The 17,751-nt window shown below is 45.0% G+C and overlaps 1 protein-coding gene across 1 annotated transcript in view; it reads right to left on the bottom strand.

Moving 5' to 3' along the window:
- Positions 1-445: 445 nt before the first annotated feature.
- CA6 (carbonic anhydrase 6) overlaps positions 446-17,751 on the bottom strand; it is a 31,569-nt gene continuing 14,263 nt past the window's right edge. Inside the window, exons 4-9 of the mRNA XM_025285842.3 lie at positions 14,720-14,868; positions 11,533-11,625; positions 8,056-8,125; positions 6,193-6,350; positions 3,858-3,981; positions 446-866 (exon numbers count right to left, since the gene is read on the bottom strand). Of these exons, the coding sequence (XP_025141627.3) occupies positions 739-866; positions 3,858-3,981; positions 6,193-6,350; positions 8,056-8,125; positions 11,533-11,625; positions 14,720-14,868 (722 nt within the window). The 3' untranslated portion in view covers positions 446-738. The remainder of the gene's footprint in view (positions 867-3,857; positions 3,982-6,192; positions 6,351-8,055; positions 8,126-11,532; positions 11,626-14,719; positions 14,869-17,751) is intronic.

Here is a 17,751-nt window from a genome sequence, read left to right as displayed (position 1 = left end):
TGAGCGACTTCACTTCACTCACTTCACACTTTACCACTGGAGAAGGAAATGGCAACCCACTCTAGTATTCTTGCCTGGAGAATCCCATGGACAGAGGAGCCTGGCGGGCAGTGGTCCATAGGGTTGCAGGGAGTCGGACACGACTGAAGTGACTGAGCACAGCCAAATTCCTACTCTGCATTGTTGTAATAGTGAAAAGTTGGAAGCATAAGTTAACAGTAATAATACAAACAAACAATAGTACTTACAGTTTTCATAAAAGTTATAAAAATATCAGTTGTTGATTGGAAGCTTTCATTTTTAACCTTTCAATAACGTCAGTGGGAACTTTTGAAAAAAGCTGGAAATCCCTCCCACCTTCATTTCTACCCCATCACCTGGGTCCCTCCGGATAGAGCAAAAAAACGATATTTGAAATGGCACAAAGGAATAGAAAAGAGAAGTTTCTAAATAACAAATTTCCAAAGTTATTTTATTTCATCTAAATGCTATCAGGATTTCAGGTTGATTTCTAATTAAGACAAATCAATGTATGTGATTCGAGAGGAGGGTAGTTAAATTTCTATTCCAGTCAATTCCCATTGGTATCATCTCGCTCAAACCCTTCTCATGCATTTAAGCCATCTCACTTCCGTTCATGGATGATGGTTTCTCCTGTTTTAATCGTAAATTAAGCAGCTGCCTCGGTAGAAATGGTATGATCTGGACACCCAGGGCTTCTTGAACAGAAGGCAGGGCTCACTCTTCAAGGCCATACCTTTCTTTTTTTCTCTTTGTTATCTTCTGTTCAATAAATCTTCTCAGGTACTCAAGGTTTTGGTCAATGTTGTTTAGATAAAAGTGGAGGTTGGAGCCTAAAGTGTGTTCTATAAAAAGAGTTAACAGGAAAAAGTCAGAACTTCGAAGAGATTCAGGAAAACAGGGGACACAGGACAGCCAGATACCACACCCTACATGTATATTTAGGAGAAATATTTTTGATTCTTTCATATGCCTTCCATGTTCCCATCCCATTGGCTTCAGGCATCCTTGCTATGTCTGAATTTAGGCTTGTAAGCTGCCAGAATCCAAGGGGTGACATGTCGAAGATGGCTCAACCCTTGATCCTTGGTTTTCATGTGAAGCTCAGTAGCCTTTACCTTAGAATACATAGGTGTTTTCTAACAAATAAGTTGCAAGAGGGCTGATTTTGCTATTCTCCTGTGTTTATAACTGATCTTTGTTTCTCAGGTCATTCATCTCTGATGAGTTGATCATATTAACCGATCTGGTATGGATACTATAGAACTATGAAATATCATGTGGATTGTACAGTTGGGTTGCTACATAGAAATCTGCTGCTAAGTCGCTTCAGTCATGTCCAACTCTGCGCAACCCCATAGTTGGCAGCCCACCAGGCTCCTCTGTCCCTGGGATTCTCCAGGCAAGAACACTGGAGTGGGTTGCCATTTCCTTCTCCAATGCATGAAAGTGAAAAGTGAAAGTGAAGTCGCTCAATCGTGCCAGACTTAGAGACCCCATGGACTGCAGCCTACCAGGCTCTTCCGTCCATGGGATTTTTCCAGGCAAGAGTACTGGAGTGGGGTGCAATTGCCTTCTCCAACATAGAAGTCTGGGTCTGAGTAAAGTTGGAGTGAGATGATGCCCAATTCTCTGTTCTCTTCTCAGTAAAGGAAGGGCATTGTTCAGATCCCTTGGCTGGGGTTGGGAGGAAGCCCTCTTTCTACCTCCTGGGAGTTGGTATGTTGTTGCTATTGTTATCGCTGTCGTTAGTTGCTAAGTCATGTCCGACTCTTTGTGACCCCATGGACTGTAACCTGCCAGGCTCCTCTGTCCCTGGGATTTTCCAGGCAAGAGTACTGGATCAGGGTGCCATTTCCTTATCCAGGGATCTTCCCAAACCAGGGATGGAACCCAAGTCTCCTGCATTGGCAGGAGGATTCTTTACTACTGAGCCACCAGGGAAGCCTGGGAGTTGGTGTACTCCTCCTAAATAGCAAGTCTCAGAAGTGAGGGCCGAAATAACATACTGCAAGATGGGACGTTCTGGACTAAGAAGTGGTTATTAGAACCTCTGAGGTCGCTCATGAGGGTACATTGGAATGACACTCCTGCCCTGCTGCAATGGAAAGAGCATTTGAGAAGTGGCCTAAGGAGAATGATACAATCTGTGCTTGTTGCAAGAATAGCATAAAATGTTAAACAGGGAGCATAGCAAAATTAGAACAAGGAGACAGATCAATGGGTCTAAGCGCCCTTTGTTTAGTCTGCTAGTGATTGGACCTGTTTAGGAGGGTGTCATCCTTTAGAAAAAGAAATTGTGACTGTTAATATCCAATACTCTGGCCACCTGATGAAAAGAGCCGACTCACTGGAAAAGACCCTGATGCTGGGAAAGATTGAGGGCAAAAAGAGAAGGTGGAGACAGAGATGAGATGGTTGGATGGTATCACTAACTCAATGGACACGTTTGAACAAGCTCTGGGAGATGGTGAAGGACAGGGAAGCCTGGCATGCTGCAATCCATGGGGTTGCAAAGAGTCAGACATGACTTAGTGACTGAACAACAACAATATCGTATAAAGTATAATATGGGGAAATTAAAACTATAGGTGGTGTCATTTTTCCTGTTAGTATTGTATGAAAGGAGCAAACTTATACAATGGAAAACAATAAATGAACCAGGAGAGATGGGGAGAAAACTATAAATGGAGCTTTATTGTGCTGGGGAGTATGTACGGAAATTTTTAACTTTTGCAAGGTACATGTAGAGATAGGGTAATATTGACTGGAGACCAGGTCTATTTATTAAAGAATATAAAGGCATCCATGGAATTTTCCAGGCAAGAATACTGGAATGGATTGCCATTTCCTACTTCAATAAAGTCCTCAGGAATGGTTAATAGGAATATACTGTAAAGACAATGAATTCAGGGAATGTGTGTAGTTCACCACCACTTTACAGAGAACTGGACAAAATAAAGATGGGAAATTGCAGAATATTTACATTCCTGTGACCACAGAAATGAGGTAAGTCAAACTGACACAGTTGAAGCCCCACCTCCTGGACTGGAAGGTCCAGGGGAAACTGGACCACTTATGCCTGCTTCCAGCATCCTGGAATCTGCAGCTTCACCTGTGTGCATCCAGAAGTGTCCAACTCTTTGTGACCCCATGGACTGTATAGCCCACCAGGCTCCTCTGTCTGTGAGATTTCCCAGGCAAAGATACTGGAGTGGGTTGCCGTTTCCTCCTCCAGGGGATCTTCCTGACCCAGGGATCTAATCTGCATCTTGTGCTTCTCCTATATCGGCAGGCAGTTTCTTTACCACTGAGCCACCTGCAAGGCTCAAAGGCCATTTGGTGGCTAATCCATCCCCAGTTTGATCCCCAAGAAAAGGTAATAAGCATTATGTGGTCTAGTTAACTTCACCTTGAGGGAATTTATGGGAGGAGTTGAGGATGGGTTTGTAATGCAGACCAAGATAGAAGTGTGGGGGAAATATCTGAGTTGGATATGATGAGGTTAACTTGCGCCGACACTCTACGGGAGCATCTTATGTTCCTGACATCTTGCTTCTCCCACTGTCTCTGGCCAATACTAGGTGATATTCCGGAGCTGGTTCATTCTCATCACCCTCTCTGTCCTACTCAGTAGTACCACTTTCTGGACTGGGAAAATGAGTCATCCTCTTCGCCCAAGCCCCGTTCTAATTGGTCCACCTGTGCCCCCTGAGGTTTGGGTGACTCCCCTTCCCTTACTGTGGCCAGAAGAGATGGGCTCACCCAGAGAAGGAGGAAAACAGGAAACTATCATCGCACATGGCAAAGAACAAACGAGAGTTGATCTCACTCACCCTGATGAGGGTGAGACACGAAGTTGGCTTCCACCACTCTGTGGTTCAGGGGCTGAGTGCTGCGGTAACCATTTTGGATGGTCTCGTTCTGGTGATTCAATAAGGAATTCTCTAGCTTCTCAATCTGCCAGCAACATGAAAGGAATTAATGAGAGGAGAGGCACTGAGTAACTTTTTTTTTTAAGTTAGTTAACAGTTGAACCAGCGCTTGGATTTATATAACTCTGATAAAGAAGATCTCAAATCCTGAAGCGGTTCTGGGCACTATGTGCCTTGGCATTCATCCACCCAGTCATTCTTCTGACAATATCTTTCAATCTTTTTCTACAGGTATTTAGCCGATAGCAGAAAAGAGAGAAAGAAGCAAACAGAGACATACCAAGTAGTAAGCTCAATTTCTGTTTTTCTGAAAATGCCTGTGTTTTTGTCTACATTTTCTTTTAGAGTAAATTCTATTTATTTATTTAGTTTTGCTGTGCTGGGTCTTAACTGCTGCACTCAGGCCTTCTCTAGTTGTGGCTGGTGGGGGCTACACTTGGTTGTGGTGGGAGGGCGTCTCAGCACAGTGGCTTCTCTTGTTGTGGAGCACAGTCTCTAGGTTCACAGGCTCAGTAGTTGTGGCGCACTGGTTGAATTGCTGTGAGGCATGTGGGGTCCTCTGAATCCAGGGATTGAACCTGTGTCCCCTGCACTGGCAGGCAGAGTCTTAACCACTGGACCGCCAGGGAAGTCCCTCGTCTACATTCTTGAGAGACGTTTTTGCTGCCGTACAATTCTAGGTAAGCTACTCATTTCTCTCAGTGCTCTGAAAAAGTTGTTGCACTGCTTCCTGACTTTCATTGTTACTGCATTGAATTAACGCTCAGTCTAATCATCTTTTCTCTTTGGCTGATATTTAAATCTTCTCTGCTTTGATAGCTTGTGGCTTCACTGTGATGTGTTTAGTGTGGGCTTCTTTTTGTTTTCATTGACTCATTGGGCTTCCTTGTTGTATAACATGGTGACTTTCAACCCTCTGGAAAATTGTCAGTCAACATTTCTTAAATTATTCCTCTTCTCTATGCCATCTCTCTTCTCCCACTATAACTTCAACTTGACATTTTTCAGATCTTTCTAGAATTTTCTCTATACCTCTCTTTTTTTTCATATTTCTACCGCTTTTTCTCTTTATGCTGCATTTCGCATAATTGTCTCAGCTCTGTCTTCCAGCTTACTAATTCTTTCTTGAACTTGTCCTACATGCTATTAAACTCATTTGTTGGATTACTAATTTCAGGTACTATCTTTTCATTTCTAGAAATTAACAATTTACATTTTTTCAAGTTGACTTGGTCATTTTTATACTTTGATCTTTCCTTGTATTTCAAACTCTTGTACATATTAAACATATCAAATATGTTTAATTATAGATATTATGCATTCTTTATAATATTAAACATACTTTATATTAATTGGCTGATAATTACAATATCTGAAATCTTTGTAGGTCTAATTCTGCTGATACTCACTCATAGTGCCTTTTTCTTGGTATTTTGTGATTTTTTTTTTTAAATTGAGGTCCTCTCAGATAACTTTATTTGTAGAAATTCTTCTAGATCTGAATTTAAGGTGCATTTTTCGTAGATAACTAACATTGACTTTTGTTAGGTATCTTAGGGCACTTTCAACCTGGTTGGCAATGTTTTTACATGTTGGTATAAGAATAAGGGGTCTTTGCACTTTTTCCTGAAATAGGGAAATGGAAAATTTAAAAAGAGAAATATTCACTTCTGAGGAACCCAGAAGGTTTGCTTTGCAACCTCAGTAACATCTGTCCTTTATTTAACTCAACAAATACTTATGTGCCCGTGCTAGGCTTAAGGACAAAAGACGATTGATACAGCTCTTCCCCTCAAAGGGCTACAGACATTTTTAGGTGGTAAAGGGCTAAATCTGAAGCTGTCCTTCTTGCATAAAGTTATTTGTGAGGTTAGACTGTAGCCCCATAAGGACATGGAGTTTGCACATGTAATACTGGTGAGAGCGGCACTCAGTAAATATTTGCCTTCACTATGCAAATTTTCTCCTATGATTTGGATCAGGTCCCAGTGTTTTTTTGTTATTGTTGCATTGCCTATAGATTTCTTGGATTCTCTGATGCCTGTTGGCCCGTTTCTGCCACAGCACAGCACTAGTAAGATCACCCATGGTGACAGAGGTGAGGCACTACAGCCCTGGACATAGAAAACACTATAGGAGCCCAGGTATTGGCATAAGATAGGATTTAGGGGAACGCTCTTGTTGATCAGGCCATGGAAAGGAGAGACTTGGATATTAACGCAATCTTGTACATTACCTGTGCCTTAGAGAGCTTGACAGTATCTGCTACCACAAACCAGTGGACGTTTTCTGTACAGGGAGGAGTGGTGAGTGACCCCAAGTAGCTGTAGTAGTAGCGGAGGTCCCCAGGTAGCATGTCCTGAATGTCAAGGCCCCTCAGAACTGTGCTTTGTCCTTATAGAGGGGATGAGAAGCAAAGTCAGGGACCACTGCTGCCCCTTGAGAGGTCAGCTCTGGCTCATATCTCACCGTCTTTAAATCTCCTGATTTAAGCAGAAGAACTTAGAACCTGATCATTGGGAAACATCACCCAGTGTACTGCTTCCTGGAAAGGGTTAAGAGCAAAGACTTTGGGGAGAAACCCACTCAAATACCTCCTCTGGCTGGGTGGCCCTGGCGGGATATGCACCTGTCTATAGACACGGGACACTCATGGGAGTTCCCTGGTGGTCCAGTGGCTAAGACTCCATGCTGTCAATGCAGGGGGTCTGGGTTCGATCCCTGGTCAGGGAACTAGATCCCACATGCTGCAACGAAAGATGCTGCATGAGGCAGGAACTCTGTGTTTTTCCCTGAGCACTTCTGCATTTTTTTAATGGCAAAGAGGATATCATTGTGATATATACATAAACAGGTTTGTTTAACCAAGGCTGTGAAGTCTAGTAGTGCATAGCCCAATGAGCAGGCAAAAAATTTCTAAGTTTTTTTTTTTTTTTTTTCTGGTTGCACTGCATGGCATGCAGGATCTTCCTTCCCTGAACAGGGGTTGAACCTGTGCTCCCTGCAGTGGAAATTGGGAGTCTTAACCACGGGACTGCCAAGTTAAGAAGATGAGTGAGTAACTGGCTACCTTCTCCATGAAGTGGGAGGTCAGGCATCCCCTTCAGGGGAGAAGCTGGGGCCAGGGAGGGGGTGCTTCAGGAGAGAGGAGAAAGGTGATGCAATCATTATAAGAGGGGAAAAGAAAATGCCCAGAGGAGTATTTTAGGATTTCTGAGTAGTGTTAGTACTTGTTTATATTTTAGCTAGGAATGAAAGTAATACCAGTTAGAAATATCTGTGTTTCATTCAGGCACATTCCCTATAGGCTGTTTGGCTACAGAGTCTGAGAAAGTAGAAGTTGGCATAGGGCTTTATCAGGTAAGTTTGTGGAGGGATGGAGGGCATTTGCATGGGTGTGTCAGAATGATGGTCCGTGGCATCCAAGCCAGGTAAAGAGAACTGAGAGGCAAGAAGCTTGACAAGTAGTCAAAACGTGGAGGCCCATGACTTGGAGGTCAGGAGATTGCTGGAGAGGGTGAGGACTGAGGTCAGGGAACTGGAGGCTGGTATATGGGGCAAAGTAAGATGCCCAGAACCAAGGCTGCAGCAGACATGGTAACAGCTTAAAGTCAAGAGTTGATCATGGGAGTGGGCAAATGTTCTGATAAGAACCCTGCCTTCTGGAGGCAGAGAGAAGGGAGACCAGCCCCGTGTCTGCATTCACAGACACCATGACAAGAGGCTTCACTCTTGAGACTCTTCTCAACTAGAAACCAAGGAGCTCATCTCTGTCTAAGGACCAGGATCATCACTACCAGCTGGGGCCAGAGGTGAGGGTGACTTAACTGAAAATATCCCTCATTCATGGAACTCTGGCCATCCAGACGTCCCAGTCATGGAAATCGACAGGTAGTTTATGAACGGATCTCCCAGAGGTGTGTACAGCGTGAGCCAGCCACGGGAACTGCTGGAGCCAGAGACCTTGCACAGGGAGCTAAGTGTCCCCTGGAAAGCTTATCTGCAACCCTGCCCACCCGTGACTCTTCCCTGCCCCCCGTCTCCATCACACTCAGGCTCATTCCTCTGCCCTGGTGCACCTTCTGTTGGTTTCTCTTACCTGCATACCTGATGTCCTCCAGGTGAGAAATGAAGTTGCTGTAGTAAGTATTTTCAGCATAATCCTTTACCTGCAGGGGAAACATGGAGCAGTTAACCTAAGAGAGGTGGGTCCTCCATCTGGTACTATCTCCCTTAATTCAGCTGTTCGGTATCCTGGCTGGTGGTGCAGAGCTATGAGGGCAAGGAGGCATCCGGGGAGACAGTCTGGCGGTTCTTTGCACCAACTGCCTTGGCTCACCAGTTTCTTCCAGAAAGACAAGATATGGAGCACTTAGGCAGCTTCCTGGAAAAAGACCTTCTTGGCAGTATCTGGTGATATCCTCATGGAATGGCCAAAGTCACTGTTAAAATATCCCCAGTGACCTTGTTTTGGGCATTGTCAGCCACAGTCAGATTCATTGTGGGTTTTTTGTTTTTGTTTTTAGCCACTGCCACACAGCATGCAGAATCTTAGTTCCCTGACCAGGGATCAAGCCCATACCCCCTGTAGGGGAAATGTAGGGTCTTAACTGCTGGACCACCAGGGAGGCCCCCAGATGCATTATGATCAGGGGGCTTGGTCTCAAGTGCTCCCTTCTTCATCCTCAGGACTTTTGACTGGATGGACAAGAGCCAGATGTCCAAGGCAAAACTGCTCCAATGCTGACCTCTGACATCCTCTATTTTTTGAATGAGTGTTTACTTTTTAGAAGACAGGAAGGTTGCTTTTGGTGAAAAAGGTCTATGAACAATGGTTCTTTTCAGTCAGTGATGCTGATCCATTCTTCCACTGGGTGAAAATTCAGACTTTCTTGGATTTCTTCTTTTTCTAATCTTAAATTTATTTTTTAATTGAAGGATAATTGCTTTACAGAATTGTGTTGGTTTCTGCCAAACATCAATATGAGTCATCCATATGTATATGTATGTCCCCTCCCTCTTTACCCTCCTTCCCACCTTCCTCCCCACCCCACCTCTCTAGATTGTTACAGAGCCCCAGTATGAGTTCCCTGAGTCATACAGCAAATTCCAATTGGCTATCTATTTTACATATGGTAATGTAAGTTTCCATGTTACTCTCTCCCATACATCCGTCCCCCTCCTTCCTCCCAACCCCCTTCCTTGGATTTTTGACTGTCGTTTATCTCTTTTCTAAATGTGTCATCTCTTTCTCTGTTCTTCTAGCTACCTTTCATGTTAAACAAATACTTTCAGTGTACCATGTAACCATTTTAAGTTATTAATGGTTGCTCTAGTGACTTCAATGTGCAACTCACATCAGTTTGTGCTAGAGAGTATCCCAGGTGGCGCAGTGGTAAACAATCCACCTGCCAATGCAGGAGACACAAGAAACTTGGGTTTGATCCCCAGGCAGGAAGATCCCCTGGAGCAGGGCATGGCAACCCATTCTAGTATTTTTGCCTAGAAAATTCCAGGGACGGAGGAGCCTGGAGGGCTACAGTCCATGGGGTTGCAAAGAGTTGGACACAACTGAGCATTTTCTCCTAAATACAGATCACATTTTCCTATTTGCATGCTGAACTTTTTCCTTGATTACTAGACATTTTAGATAATATATGGTAGCTCATATAAATTCTGATTTTTAAAAACTATCCTGTGGAGTTTTTGTTGTTGTTCATGTAAGTATTCAGTGACTTGCCTGGGCTTTATCTGTAGAATATGTGTCCATAGTACTGTGTAGCAGCTGATGAATCTGCTCAGGTCTTAAGTCTTATTTTTATTTTTTTAGCCTAGACCATCTATGGTCAGCACAATTTTACAGTCACTCAGTGATTTTAGTAGAGGTTGTGCTCAAACCCCAGGAGCCCAAACTGATGAATCTGTGTGTGGGTTGAGGAGCACATTCAAAGGTCAGCCAGTTACCAAGTTAGACTCAGCTTTCACATTCCATCAGGCCTTCTTGAGAAGCCGATACAAGCTCTCTATGGCTCTCTCATTTTCAGGATCTCCCAGTTAGATTTCTGATTGCCTGCCCCTTGCCACTCACCTCAGTTAGGACGTGACAGACTCCCAAAGCTGTGAGTTTTCCTTGTTTTCTGTCTTTTCTGTTGTTTGCTACTTTTATCAGCAATGCCCCTCGGGCATGGGTTTTCAGTTTCTACTTCAAATCTAATGAATCCCTGTACCAGGCAGTGAAGCTGCTGGTTTTCCTGTTCATCTGCCCTGATGAAACTACCTTGCTGACCAAATTGTTGTTGTTCAGTTGCTAAGTTGTGTCCGACTCTTTGCGACCCAATGGATTGCAGCACGCCAGGCTCCCCTGTCCTTCACCATCTCCCGGAGTCTGCTTATACTCATGTCCATTGAGTCGGTGATGCCATCCAACCATCCTGTCCTCTGTTGTCCCCTTCTCCTCCTGTCTTCAATCTTTCCCAACATTAGGGTCTTTTACAGTGAATCAGTTCTTCCCATCAAGCGGCCAAAGTGTTGGAGCTTCAGCTTCAGCATCAGTCCTTCCAATGACTATTTAGGTTTGATTTCCTTTAGGATTACTTACTGACCAAGTTAGCAGATGGAAAGAATGCCAGGCAAGAAGCCCACAAACTCCCATTGTTCTTACTCAAAATTCTCACCATTTATCATACATAAGTTCTTTACCTTGTTCCTGTCTTTGGTCCATTTCCAGAGCACTGATATGCTTGTTTTTGATGTGCTCTGTTCAGTCATGTCCAGCTCTTTGTGACCCCATGGAATTTAGCCTGCCAGGCTTCTCCGTCCATGGAATTTTCCAGGCAAGTATACTAGAGATGGTTGTCATTTCCTTCTCCAGGCAATCTTCCTGACCCAGGGGTTGAACCCATGTCTCTTGTGTCTCCTGCATTGGCAGGTGGTTTTTTTACCAGCTGAACCACCAGGGAAGCTAATATAACACTTGTTTTGGGAGGGGATCGTATTCACTGACCGTTTCTTGCTGCCTAGACATAAGTCCCACCTTCCAGACTTTCTGAGGAATGCAGAGATGTGGCCTCTGTCTACTGGGGCGCAGGCTTTCTCATGTCCTCAGACCAATTTCTATCAAGTCAGCCCCTCTGGGATCAGCTCTTCTAACTCAGCTTGTCCAGATCATCCAACGTCTTTGAGGTTGGTGACCCAGAAGCACCTCAATAACTGTGAGCAAGGACTGGGGAAAGAGTAGGTCTTTCAGGGACTTCCCTGATGGTCTGGTGGTTAAGATTCCACACTCCCAATATAGTGGGCCCAGGTTTGATCCCCGATCAGGGAACTAGATCCCACATGTCTCAATTAAAGATGCTGCATGCTGCAATAAGGGACAAAGATCCTTCATGCCACGACTAAGACCAGATAAGTAGACAAATATTTTTCTTTAAAAGAGTAAATCTTTTATCAAGTCACTGTTTCCAAGAACTGTGAGCTCGGGAATACATGAGGAGAGACAAGTAGGAAAACCCTTTGTCTACACTTAACACTTATTTTGACACCAGTTTATAACTTCGAGTGTGTAGGTTCAGCCTACCTCAACCAGGGCCGCCAGCACAGCCAAACCATCCGGCTCTTTCTGGGCTTCCTCATAGCTGTCGTATTTAGAATTGTAGTGGACGACATGAATCTGTGGAAGCAAGAAAGGGAGTGAAAGTCGCTCAGTTGTGTCTGACTCTTTTCGACCCCATGGACTACACAGTCCATGGAATTCTCCAGGCCAGAATACTGGAGTGAGTAGCCTTTCCCTTCTCCAGGGGATCTTCCCAACCCAGGGATTGAACAGAGGTTATCAGCATGGCAGGTGGATTCTTTACCAACTGAGCCACCAGGGAAACCCAAGAATACTGGAGTAGATAGCCTATCCCTTCTCCAGTGGATCTTCTCAACCTAGAAATCAATCCAGGGTCTCCTGCATTGCAGGCAGATTCTTTACAGGCTGAGCTAGCAGGGCAAGTCAAGGGCAATTCCCATAATCTTCAAATGCTTCAGGTTTTCAGGAAAGGAGGAAAATGAAAAAAAAGATGCTTCATCTGGCGCCTCTGCTTGACCAACAAACACTGCTGACCACCATCTCCCTCCATCTGGACTACAAGATCTAAGACCAGAAAGTTCTGAGAAGGACATGAGGAGAGGGCTGAGAAATGTTCATGGGGAGAAGCTCTGGTTAATGCAGGCTTGTATTGTTTGTATTAGCTGATTTTTCTTTATATTTGCAAAGTAATGAACATTTCCAGTATTTATTAAAACAGCTTAATTTGCATAGCCTGTACTCAATAAAAAAAAATAATGTATATCACTTGCTTGCTTAGTAAGAATAAGTGCTAGATTTCTAATTTTAAAAAAACAGATACACAACAAGCAACAAAAGTTTACTGTATAGCACAGGGAACTACAGTCAATATCTTGTAATGACCTATAATGGGAAATAATATGAAAAATAATATATGTATATATGTATAACTAAATCTTCTTGCTGTACACCTGAAACATTGTAAATCAGCTATACTTTAATAATATATATATATCAATAAAAAAGAATAATGTATAAAATATGTGAATCAAGTTTAAATTAAAATTTTGACCCTAAAAAAAAAAAAGACCTGAAAATTCTCCAAGAATGCAAAGAACATGAGTGGGATTATGTGTGCTGTGTGCTAAGTTGCTTCAGTCACGTCTGACTCTCTGTGACACCACAGACGGTAGCCCGCCAGGCTCCTCTGTCCATGGGATTCTCCAGGCAAGAATACTGGAGTGGGTTGCCATGCCCTCCTCCAGGGGATCTTCTTGACCCAGGGATCAAACCTGCATCTCTTATGGGGAGATGGCAATTCACCTTCTCCCAGGCAGACAAGCTGGCAGAGTTCCAGGAGATCATATGAGGCCACGAGGTTCTCCTGAGGTCTCCTTAGAGTGGGCATATGCCCCCTTACCTCAGGAGGCCACTGTAAACCCATGGTCATCCAAAGCAGTAATAATCCTCACTGCTGCTGCTGCTGCTGCTAAGTCGCTTCAGTCGTGTCCGACTCTGTGTGACCCCATAGACAGCCCACCAGGCTCCCCCGTCCCTGGGGTTCTCCAGGCAAGAACACTGGAGTGGGTTGCTATTTCCTTCTCCAATGCATGAAAGTGAAAAGTGAAAGTGAAGTCACTCAGTCGTGTCCGACTCTAGCGACCCCATGGACTACAGCCTACCAGGCTCCTCCATCCATGGGATTTTCCAGGCAAAAGTACTGGAGTGGGGTGCCATCGCCTTCTCCGAATAATCCTCACTAGCCACATCTTTTCAGGTAGTGTCTCATCAGGTCTCTGTTTTGAAGTAGAATCCAATAGGCTTTCTTTATGAAGCCTCCTAGGTAGCACTAGTGGTAAAGAACCCGCTTGCCAAGGCAGGAGCCTTAAAATACATAAGTTCAATCCCTGGGCCGGGAAGATCCCCTAGAGGAGGGCATGGCAACCCACTCCAGTATTCTTGCCTGGAAAATCCTGTGTATAGAGGAACCTGTCAGGCTACGATCCATGGGGTTGCAAAGAGTCAGACATGACTAAAGCGACTTGGCACGCACCCATCCTAAGCAAGAGAGGAAACTAGCAAATCTACCACACAGAAATCCAGCTGAAACTAAAGAGGGCTTGCCCCACTCTGTGGGCTGTATACTCCTGCTTTGGGCTGACTTCGTGAAGGAGGGGACCCATCCAGAACCCCCAGCACAGAGCAGTGATTAGTGGTGAGTGAATGAAAAATAAATTTAACCTCAGGGTGACCTTACTCACCACTGCACAAAGTGTTTTTGGCTCTTTTAGTGAGAAAAGTAGGGCTTCCCTGGTAGTCCAATGGTTAAGAATCTGCTTTGCAATGCAGGGGACACCAGTTCAATCCCTGGTCCGGGAATATCCCACGTGCCAAGGGGCAACTCAGCCAGTGCAGCACAGCTGCTGAAGCCTGCACACCCGAGAGCCCGAGCTCCACAACAAGAGAAGCCACCGCAATGAGAATCCCGTGCAGCATGACTAGAGAGTAGCCCCCACTCACTGCAACTAGAGAAAGCCTAGAAGCAGCAAGAGCCACCAAAAAATAATAGTAATAATAAATTAAACAGGGCTTCCCTGGTGGTTCAGTAGTAAAGAATCTGCCTCCAATGCAGGAAACCTGGGTTTGATCCCTGATCTGAGAAGATCCCACATGCTGAGGAGCAAACTAAGCCTCTGTTCCGCAACAACTGAGCCTATGCGCTAGAGCTGGGAGCTGCAATTACTGAGCCCACACGCCACAACTATGGAAGTCTGAGGCTCTACAGTCGTGCTCCACAAAAGAAGCCACCGCAGTGAGAAGCCCAACCACTGCAACTAGAGAAAAGGCCTAGCAGCAATGAAGATCTGGACAGTCAAAAATAAAATAAATAAATATTTTTTCAAACAGGGCTTCCCAGGTGGCTCAGTGGTAAAGAATCCACCTGCCGATCAAACACAGGAGACCTGGGTTTGATCCCTGGGTTGGGAAGATCTCCTGCAGGAGGAAGTGGCAACCCACTCCAATATTCTTGCCTGGGAAATCACATGGACAGAGGAGCATGGCGGGCTGCAGTCCATGGGGTGGCAGACTAGAGAAAAGCCCTCGCAGCAGCAAAGACCCAGGACAGCCAATAAGTAAATAAATATTTTTTAAAAAGACAGTAACACAAACATGACTATGGGGTTTGAAAGAAAGAGGAGCCTGAAGGTACCTCAATTATGTATCGCATCCCATTCACAGTGTGCTCAGAGCCGCTGATCTCCGAGGATGCTCCGCCCCAGTGGAAGTGCATCTGCTTGGCTAAGTACTGTGTGCCGTCGGAGGTCGTCATGCGCATGGTGGACGGCAGGCTGATCTGTACTAGAAGAGAAGACGAGGGGCGAGGAGTGTGCTGATGGGCGGGGACAGGGCAGGCCCGAAGGTGAGGCAGCGACCCTGCTCACCTGCCCACTCCTGGAGCAAGCTGGTGCTATAGACAGACCTGGATTGCCATGGGCAGGGTGACCCCCGCGGAGGAGGCACTGGCACACAGGGCCAGTTGCGGACCAGGCCCTGAGCTGGGCTGGACAGGCACTTATCCCAGGGCACACACCTTCCCACTCAGGACCAGCAGGTCAGGGGCAGGACACCAAAGGGCAGGTCCAACTGATTATCCCTGAAAAAATAGGGCTAGTGAGTGTGGAAGCCTCCACTCTTCACCTGTGGCCAGTTTTGGAATTTGCCCACAGGGTAGGGAACAGGAAGTGGGGCCTCTTGGGACAGTTTTGATTACTTTTATTGCTAAGCTAAGTTGCTTCAGTCGTGTCCAACTCTGTGCGACTCCATAGACGGCAGCCCACCAGGCTCCCCCGTCCCTGGGATTCTCCAGGCAAGAACACTGGAGTGGGTTGCCATTTATTTCTCCAATGCGTGAAAGTGAAGTCGCTCAGTCGTGTCCAACTCTTAGCGATCCCATGGACTGCAGCCTACAAGGCTCCTCCATCTATGGGATTTTCCAAGCAAGAGTACTGGAGTAGGGTGCCATCGCCTTCTCCGTTACTTTTACTACCTGAGGTGAATACCCTGGAAGGCTGAATTGAGGTCATTATCTTTTCCATGATGTGGCTAAAATCTTCATCCCACGTTGACTTCTAGAACCAGCCCAACTAACAACCCATCCCGCTGCATAGAAGGGAGCACCCCTGAGGGTTTCAACACTTTTTTTGTTGTTGAACTGCTCTGGGTCTTCATTGCTGCTCAGGCTTTCTCTAGTTGTGGTGTGCTGGCTTCTCATTATGGTGGCATCTCTTGTTGTGGAGCACAGGCTCTAGGGCATGTGGGCTTCAATAGCTGTAGCTCCTGGGTTCTAGAGCACAGGCTCAGTAGTTGTGGTGCTTGGGCTTAGCTGTCCCGTGGCTTGTGGAATCTTCCCAGATCAGGGATCAAACCTGTGTCCCCTGCATTTGCAGGCCGATTCTTAACTACTGGACCCCTAGAGAAGTCCTTTTATTTTATGGACCAAAGAGCCAACCCAGGGAGGTAGAAAGATTTGCAGTCACTCAGTTGATAGGTCCAGGCAGAACCAGGCCTGGACAGGACATCATCACTTTAGGCCTCAACTTATTTTCAGAAGACAAGAGATCAAATTCTGCGGCATGTCAGAGAACACGCAGACTCTCAGCACGGGATTGAATTTGATGTAATCATCAACAGTTTCAAATGTTAGGTTCTTGCCGACAGGAAAATGGTTCAGTCTTCTAGCTAACTCATGCCTTGGGCCCTACAGACTTTCTACAGGGAAGTCACTCTGGTCAGACAGCTGTCTTGTTTATTCCACTGGCTTAGGCCTCAGAGAAATCTCTATATTTTGGAATGAGTCAGGCAAAAGGGAGACATGCAGAGTGACCCCAAAAGTGACCAAGAAAAATATCTATGAGAGTATAACTTAGGACTTGGAAAGGGACAGTCAGCATCTGTCTTGTTAACAAGGTTTTTCTATTTAAAGTCATTGATAATAGTTATAAGCAAGCACATTTCTTAACGAGCATATATGAGATCTTTGAGGACTTCCCTAGTGGTCCAGTGGTTAAGACTCTGTACTTCCCATGCAGGGGGCATGGGTTGGATCCCTGGTCAAGCAATTAGATTCCACACTTCTCAAGGTGTGGCCAAAAAGCCCCCAAATTAGGAATTTGATATCTGTCAAATGCCCCCTTCTTCCCTTCCAGAAGCAGCAGGAAGCCGTGATGACAGCTTCATAATATGCCAGAAGGCAGGAATCTGGCCTCTGAGGTTTTACATGCCCTTTGGCAGAACAGGTGTTTTGTGTTTAGTGCTTAAAATGTGGCCAGCCTCAAAGTCAGTGCTCCCATGAGAAAAATGGAAGAGTTTATCCAAGAAGGCATTCAGTTTTCTGTGTCCAGAGACTGCAGAGCTGAGGACAGTTAGTACCACAGGAGCCGTAACAGAGATCCCGATAAGCGTGTTTCCCCAGAAACACAATCCCCTGCAGACAGAATGTCTCAGTTCTCAAGCTGTATCAACGGGATCGCACAGGCCCGATTGAAAAATGGCAGCACTCTGGGCTTATCACTGTGCTTTTGAAAAGGTAAGGCCAACTAGCAGTCCTCCCCAAAATCAATTTGCTGAACCTTCCGGATTCTGACAATTGATTTAACTTCCAGAGCTTACTCTTCTTTGTTTGGAACTAATTTAACCAGATTCTTATCAGCCCAGAAAAACCACATGATCTGAGCATTTTCTGTGCTCATGTCTACAACAAAATAGAGAAACTGAAAGCAAGTTTTAGAAGGACTTCCCTGGTGGTCTATGCTCCCAATGCATGGGGCCTCGGGGTTCAATCCCTGGTCTGGGAAGTAGATCCCACAAGCAGCGACTGAAGATCTTGCACGCTGCAACCAAGACCTGGTGCAGCCAAATAAATAAATAAATAACTGTTTTTTTTTTTAAAGAAGAAAATAAGCTTTAGAAACTTTTGCAGCACTTTCTCTCAACATCCAAGTGTGTTTTCGATTTCTTTTTGTTAAAATGTAATTTTATATCTGTATTCTAATAATAAAAATGGAAGGATATAAACATAAAATAGACATATAAAGCAGAATTTAAAATTAAGAACACAATCCCATTGACCATCTACAAATCAATGAGAAAGGCCTCGAAAAAGAAACTAACCTTGAGACACTTGATCTTGGACTTCTACTCTCCACAACAGTGAGAAAATAAGATTCTGTGGTGTAAGCCACA

This window comes from Bubalus bubalis, chromosome 5 (assembly GCF_019923935.1).
Source record: "Bubalus bubalis isolate 160015118507 breed Murrah chromosome 5, NDDB_SH_1, whole genome shotgun sequence".
Classification (NCBI taxonomy): domain Eukaryota; kingdom Metazoa; phylum Chordata; class Mammalia; order Artiodactyla; family Bovidae; genus Bubalus; species Bubalus bubalis.
Note: the sequence above shows the minus strand (reverse complement) of the source record. Positions and strands in the feature narration are given on the sequence as shown.